Source organism: Hevea brasiliensis, chromosome 5, assembly GCF_030052815.1.
Source record: "Hevea brasiliensis isolate MT/VB/25A 57/8 chromosome 5, ASM3005281v1, whole genome shotgun sequence".
Taxonomy (NCBI): Eukaryota; Viridiplantae; Streptophyta; class Magnoliopsida; order Malpighiales; family Euphorbiaceae; genus Hevea; species Hevea brasiliensis.
In genome coordinates, this window is record NC_079497.1 from 115,957,002 (window position 1) to 115,963,797 (window position 6,796).

A 6,796-nucleotide genomic window follows, 5' to 3' on the forward strand; every position below is an offset into this window, starting at 1 on the left:
CAGCTGGAAGTCAAGCTTTGATGCGAGAAAAGGAAGTCCAGCTAGCAGCGTATTCGCCGACAGAGAAAGAGAAGACCAGATCTTGGACTTGCAAGCTCTCTCGAGGGAATCACTTTTAGCAAGCTTTCGAGAAAGTTTAGATCCAATCCAGAGAGTTCGATCTCTGTAGTCAAGTCTAAGACAGTTGATTCGGTATCTAAGACAACTCTTCTAGAAAGCGCCAGGCATGCTTCTCTTCATAAGTCATTCAATGCTTGGCTTCCTTCATTCATTTAATACTTCATAGGATGCAAGTCCAGATGAACCATTTTCGACTAGCTAATAAAGGAGAATCCGTTCTAACACCCGATATTACGTAAAATAAGATACCAGTTTGACTCGCCTTAGGGGAACAGCTTCACGCTCTACTTTAGACTTTCCTTTCCCATAACGGATCACTTCACTGGCTCCTATCCTTCGACTGAGACTGGGACCGGCCAACTACTGATTACTGCAGACTTTTGAATTTCCCATCCTGCATCGCTTCTATTCCTAAGGCAGTTCATTTGGGTAAGTCCCAAGACAGAGATTCCTTTATGCCAAAGCTGACTCTGATTCCCTACTTGAATGAATAGCTTAGGAAGTACAGATTGACTTTACTGGATTCCGTCTTGACTTACAAACATCTCGATTGGCTAAAGACCATGCCTTGCCCGCTCCGAAGAACCTTTCTTCAGATTGGAATGTCCCATGACTCAGGCATTCGCTTGCAGCGAATTCGGAAAATGTTCGTAAGATGGGAGTGAGAGTTCGATTCCACACCGGATTCACTATCTTCTGAATCATGCCCTTCCTTCTCGTGAGAGTTGATTCCCTCCTTCGAGTTAGAGTTTCTTCTGTCCGATTCAGGTTGATTGGATCACGGAACTTGGTTCACTAAGGCTAAAAGAAGGAACCTGCTTTCTCGAGGAAAGGAAGTTCTCATGCCATTAGTCTAGCTCACTCCGTCTTCTGCGCATCAAAGAGTAGATTCTCTAAGAGCAAGAGCTTATCCACGATATCCTTACCTGAATGTCAAATCAAGGCTGACTGAATTTCATGCTTTTAAGGCAACTAGCGGATTTCTGGCAACCTCGATTGGAATTAGGCTTGAACCAGAGGATCACTGAAACTACCTTTCTCTATTCACCCGATTCGATCCACAAGCTGAATGCCGTACCTGCCAGAGAGGGAGATCTGCCATTGAACTGTTCCAAACCTTTATTGAAGAAAGAGCTCTTGCCTCCAATTCAAAACAGAATAGAACGCTCCTTCTGCAACGCAAGGCCGATAGTTGAATAGCTATAGCTGGTGCTTTGATGTATGAGTTCGATCCATTAGGTTCTTCGATTTATTCAGAAGGAAACGAGAGACAAGAAAACATCTTTGATTACGATTAAAAGGAACAATCTCAAATAGACCAAGATCCAATTTCGGGTCATTTCTTGGTGAACATAATCTGCCATAATCTCTTCGATCCCTTCATTTATATGCCAGAATAAAGAGAGATTTGGTAGGAAAGTGGAAGAGACTTTTTTGTATATGATAAAAAAAGGGAGCAGCAAAGCTGCAGTAATTCTTTGGAAAAGCCCGGTTCTCTTTGTCTTCGAGCTTTCATTCCTCAATCCACTGTTTCGTTCCTTCATATACCCCCCCACCAATAGATAGAAACAAATGGGAATAACCGAACCACGTCTACAAAATGCCAGTACCATGCAGCTGCTTCAAAGCCAACGTGATGCTCCTTGGTCAGATGACCAAGATATTGGCGAATACCACATATGATCAAGAAAAGAGTACCTATAATCACATGAAAACCATGAAAGCCAGTTGCTAAGAAAAAGGTAGAACCATAAATACTATCCGAAATAGTGAAGGGTGCTTGATAATATTCCATTCCTTGAAAGCCAGTGAATACTAGAGCCAGTGAAACGGTAGCTACTAAAGCATAAACTGCTCGTTTTTCCTTCCCCGCGAGTATAGCATGATGAGCCCAAGTTACGGCAGCTCCGGATGAAAGGAGAATAGGGGTATTAAGAAAAGGGATTTCCCGAGGATCTAAAACCCCAATCCCTTTTGGGGGCCAAATACCTCCGATCTCTACCGTAGGTGCCAAAGAAGAATGAAAAGAAGCCCAAAAAAAAGCAAAAAGGAACATAACCTCCGATACGATGAACGGAATAAAACCATATCGAGGTCCTAATTGTACGACTTTGGTATGATGTCCTTCCAACGTGGACTCACGTAGAACATCGCGCCACCATACAAACATGGTATATAGGATAAATATGAGGCCCAAACTGAGAAGTGTTGCACCCCCTTGAAATGAGTGCATGTACATCACACCTCCTACGGTGGTTGCCAAAGTTCCGAGTGAACCCGAAATAGGCCATGGACTTGGATCTACCAAATGATAAGAATGCCTCTGAGATTCAATCATAAAAAACAAACGGAGACTCGGTTGTATGTAAACCCCCCCTTCACCCCCACCCCCTAAAGTGGTAAAGAAGGGCTCTTTGGGGTCTAATTTTCTTTCTATCTGACAGGACAAACAAATAGGAAGGGATGGTTCTTTCATTGCATTGATAGAAGTCTAACTAGAAAAAGATCTCTCTATTACTTTGACTTTGAGAAGAGAATCGTTGGTTTAACCGACGAACTACGTGGGAAAATGGATCTTCGGTTCCACATGAGAACCCAGTACGAATATAACCTACATGTCCAATTGAACTATGAGCTAGAGGTCTTTGATTGAACAGAAGACTCGTTGGGACAATCCCCTTTTTCTCCTGAACTCCAATTTTGACCCCATTTAACCAGCTGTATTGGAAGGTGATAGGCCTTCCAAACTGCTTGTTCCACTCAAACACCTCTCTGATTATTTTGGAGTAGATGTTTAAGAGGCGATGGATATAAAGCAATAAAGGCATAGTGAGCATAAAGAAGAAGCAAAAGGCAAAAAGTATAAGAAGAAATTGCTGATGGGGGGACAAGGACAAAAGGAGTCTTTCACAAAATTTCATTTTTGGTTTGCTTCATTATTTGTCTGCTCTGCTCCCCTTCGAATGGATTGGATCCGCTGCCCCTCTAATAGAAGCGGAAGATGCGGGCTTAGAGCTTTCATCCCGCTTTACCTACTTCAATGGAAAGGGGGGAATCGCCCATCTAATAGCCCTTTCTTCGGCAACGGTCTTTCCAAGCAAGATGCACTTCTTACCGGCTTTCATCTTAATTAAGTACCAGATAGAAGAAACTATTATTAAGGAGAAAAGGGATGCTTTTTTCTCATCGTGTAGCCGGAGAATTCTAATACCACTACATCCTTCCATTCCTCAGGAAAGATGATATACTAGTTCGCTGCCTCGATGGAGGTGAATTGGATCGGGTGAAAGTGGTTATCGGAAATCGATATCCTTTATTGGGTTTATTGGGATTGAGGAAAGAAGTGGGATGATTAGGCCGAAGTGGTTGGTTGAGATTAAAAACGATGCTTCCTTGGCCGTGTGGAACATGGATTAGCATTATGTCATTACTACAAGTACAAGTGATCCCCCATCCAGGATTAGAAGAAATGCTATATGAGGACTTCGAGATCAAATAGAATATGTTTCTTTCCATTCCTCGCGAGCCACTTATTTCTCCGAAACAAGAGATCAAAGTGATTTTCCTCCTTTTTCCCAATAAGTCGACAGCCTTACACCATTGGGATACTTCGAATAAACTAGAGTACATATAGGATACACCGGTACTAAAACCTTTTCTCAAGATATCTTCCAAACTGTTGGGGTCCTTGCTCCGGATCTTGTTCCCCCGGTGTGAAACCAGTTGGTTCCGTAGTTTTAGAATTCTGCTGATCCCAAGTACTCCATCTCCATCATTGCATATGGGAATATAGAAAGTAAAGAGGAAAAGGCATGACCAGAAGAATTGTGTAAAATAAGTGAATTTATCCAGTTGAGGCATGATTGATTTAGAAAAACTTTTTGTTTTTAGAAAAAATTCTTCCCTCAAAACAGCTTAACTCCGTCAAGCCTGTACGAGTAGTGAAGAAGAAAACGAGAGCTGTGGTTGGTTGTTGACCAACAAAAACATGGGAGAAAGTGAGGAGGGGAAGACAGACTACCTTTTTGGTAGGTATTCCTTAATGATGGGCTTAAGGATACTTTTGTCTTCCCTTATTCTCTCCGCCCATTCGCGGAGAGTATCTACACTGGACTCTGTGGAGAGCTCCAGTTCCACCATTATATGGTGGGCGGCCTCTGAGTTTAGTTCCTCTGTTCGGGAAACTGAGTGGACAGCGGGCCGACCCCCTTTCAGATTCCACCTGAACTTGTTCTTTGATCACAGAGTGAATCTCCCTTCGGAGTGCCGCAACCTCCTCCTGGTTAGGAGGAGCGAGGTGGGCAGCCGGTGCTGGCGCCTGCGGCAGCGCCTCTTGAGCCGCCCCCGGGGACGGATTAGCAGGGGTGTTTTGGGGGTTCGGCTGGGCTACTTCTTCGCCTTCCTCATTAGCATTAGGAAAGGGCTCTGCTAAGACGCCTAGATCGAAAGAAGTCCAACTTTAAGTTTAGGGCTACTGTTGGTTCAGTCTTCGCTCGATAAAAGCGATAGGACCTTTTCGAAATGCTGAAAGTTCACTTCACCCAACTCGAGCTCTTTCTTCCCTGTGGAAGGATCGCTCAGAACAACCGGCTTCTTCGCGCATCTCTAGCCAAAGACCGGCATTCAGGACTTGAAACCTTCACTTCAGCGGTTGCGTGCCTTTCTTTCCTTCGCCTTCGATTGGCTTTGTGTCATGTGTCAAGCCGACTTTCTTATTATCCTAGCTTAGCTGGAAAGATCATTCTCTATCTCGTTCCATGGATGGGCAAGAAATGCTCGGAAGTTCTCATCTTGATTCTATATAGAACTATCTAGAATGACGGAATCATTTCACTGAGAATTATCGTATAGAACGAAGTTCTCTTTTTATGAACTTTTGAAAGACAGGAAATCCCCAGTCTTCCCTTTTTCCTTCCGGCCCACCAGGAGCTTAGCGAGGAGATTGGTCTAACATGGCTAGTTGCTTGTACTTGAATCGAGATTCAGTTTTTTGAAAAAAAGAGAAGATCTAAAGTTCGGTGTTGATACTTTGAAAGAAAGAGTCCCAGATTGGTTAGCTGCTTTAGAACCTCAGCTTTGAGGAACTCCAGTCGTGTGATTTCCCCTATCTGGATCTCTTTTTGATTTTGAAAGGTTACTTCAAGCCTCCTCTCCTTATTCGAGAAGAAATTGACAAATTCGAGGGATGCGCTCAATCAGAGATTCCTTTCTCTGGTAAGAGACCTAAAGTTTAGCAACCAGCAGGTAGGTAGATAGTGAAGTTTCTGGAGGTAGTGAATCTACTTCGTCCACATTGAGCTCCCCTCCGAGCCCATCTTCCAGTTGGAAAGAGTGAGAGTGCGTGGGATCGTGTGATCTATTCTCATAACTACAATCTCCGACTGGTCAGCAGGAAGGTGTAACCGCGACGTCTTCCTAAAAGCATAAAGTGAGAGGCATAAGCTTTCCCTTTCGGAGAGCTTTATAGCATTTCTTTTATCGAGTAAGGAGAGGTGGGAAGAGTAGTTGAGCTTGAAGACTAAGAATGAGATCCAAGGGTGAAGAAAAGGAATGCTACAGAGACCCGAGGGAACCTATCCTATCAACTTCGAATTCTATGATTCCCAGTTCGTCTGTCAGCTTTTCTCGTTCTGAACTCCACTTTTTGGATTTGAGGAAGGGCTGAAGGTAACTTAAAATCCTTTTCCGACTATTCTTCTTGGTTGTGATCGACCCCGCGATGAGTCTTTACTTATTCGAAAATGCGCTATATCCAATTCTTTTATATACCCACATGGGATCCTCCCTGAAACTCTTGCCTACCATAGTGGCTTAGACGACGCCACACTTTCTTAATAAGCTTTCTAGCTGCCAGCCATATTGGGAACCCTGAAGTTACCTAACTCTCCCAAGGCCAAGAAGAGAAGTGCTTACCCACTGGAAGACAAGAAGAGCTAGCATCTCTCTTTCCTAAGGCATAAGGCAAAAGAGCTGCATCCAGGCCGGTGGACTCAACACTTTGCTTAAGAAGATGCTCTTTACAAAGCTAAGTACTCTTCACCAAGGTACCCTCACTCGAGTACGCAAACTCACTGGCTTCGGTCTCTTGATCAACCCTTTCATCAAGTGATGTTCCAGCCTCTTTTCATGTACACTGGCTAACAACATTGGACGATTGGTTTTTCGAGAACGAGAATCGGTTGAATTGAGAAAGGCTTTTCTACTACAGCTTTTAAGCTTCGGTTTAGCAGTCCGCGTTAGCAAGCAGTCCAACTATGGCTATGGGAGGATCCCTTATGCTACTGTTTTCGGTAGTACGCCTAGAAGAACCAATATGTTTTTCCTAAGTCCCTAAGCTAAGAGTGAAAAGGTACTGGTACAAACATCTTAGCCTCTCAAAAGAGATGTGCGAACGCTAGTCCTGACTTGAGTAGTCATCAATAGAAAGAGCTAGGCGGTACAACAAAAACATAAAGGAATGCTTAGATTCACTCTGGTATACGCTCCAAAGCCAAGCTTTACGAAAGAAAGAGTCCAGGGATCGGAAGGAAATTTTTATGCCTCACACAGGCAACTTCGCTAGGCTCAGCAGATAAGACGGGATTGAACTAAGAGAACGGCTAGTCCTATCATCAAGAAAGTCGGCTCCATCAATGAATTACTTTCCCCTAACATTGCTATTCTTAAATACCTCAAA

At 43.6% G+C, this 6,796-nt stretch overlaps 1 protein-coding gene across 1 annotated transcript; it reads right to left on the reverse strand.

Moving 5' to 3' along the window:
• Positions 1–1,503: 1,503 nt before the first annotated feature.
• Positions 1,504–4,159, reverse strand: LOC131180012 (cytochrome c oxidase subunit 3). The gene is made up of 2 exons (XM_058147596.1): positions 3,505–4,159; positions 1,504–2,530 (listed from the first exon to the last, which is right to left on the reverse strand). The coding sequence occupies exons 1-2, from the start codon at positions 3,979–3,981 to the stop codon at positions 1,661–1,663; spliced, it is 1,347 nt and encodes a 448-aa protein (XP_058003579.1). The 5' UTR covers positions 3,982–4,159; the 3' UTR covers positions 1,504–1,660.
• Between the last annotated feature and the right edge of the window lie 2,637 nt (positions 4,160–6,796).

Coding starts and splice junctions, on each gene's coding strand:
- LOC131180012 (XM_058147596.1), bottom strand. CDS start 3,981: ATGCCTCAACTGGATAAATTCACTTATTTTACACAATTCTTCTGGTCA. Junction 2,531..3,504: donor CACACGGCCAAGGAAGCATC/GTTTTTAATCTC, acceptor GACCCCAAAGAG/CCCTTCTTTACCACTTTAGG.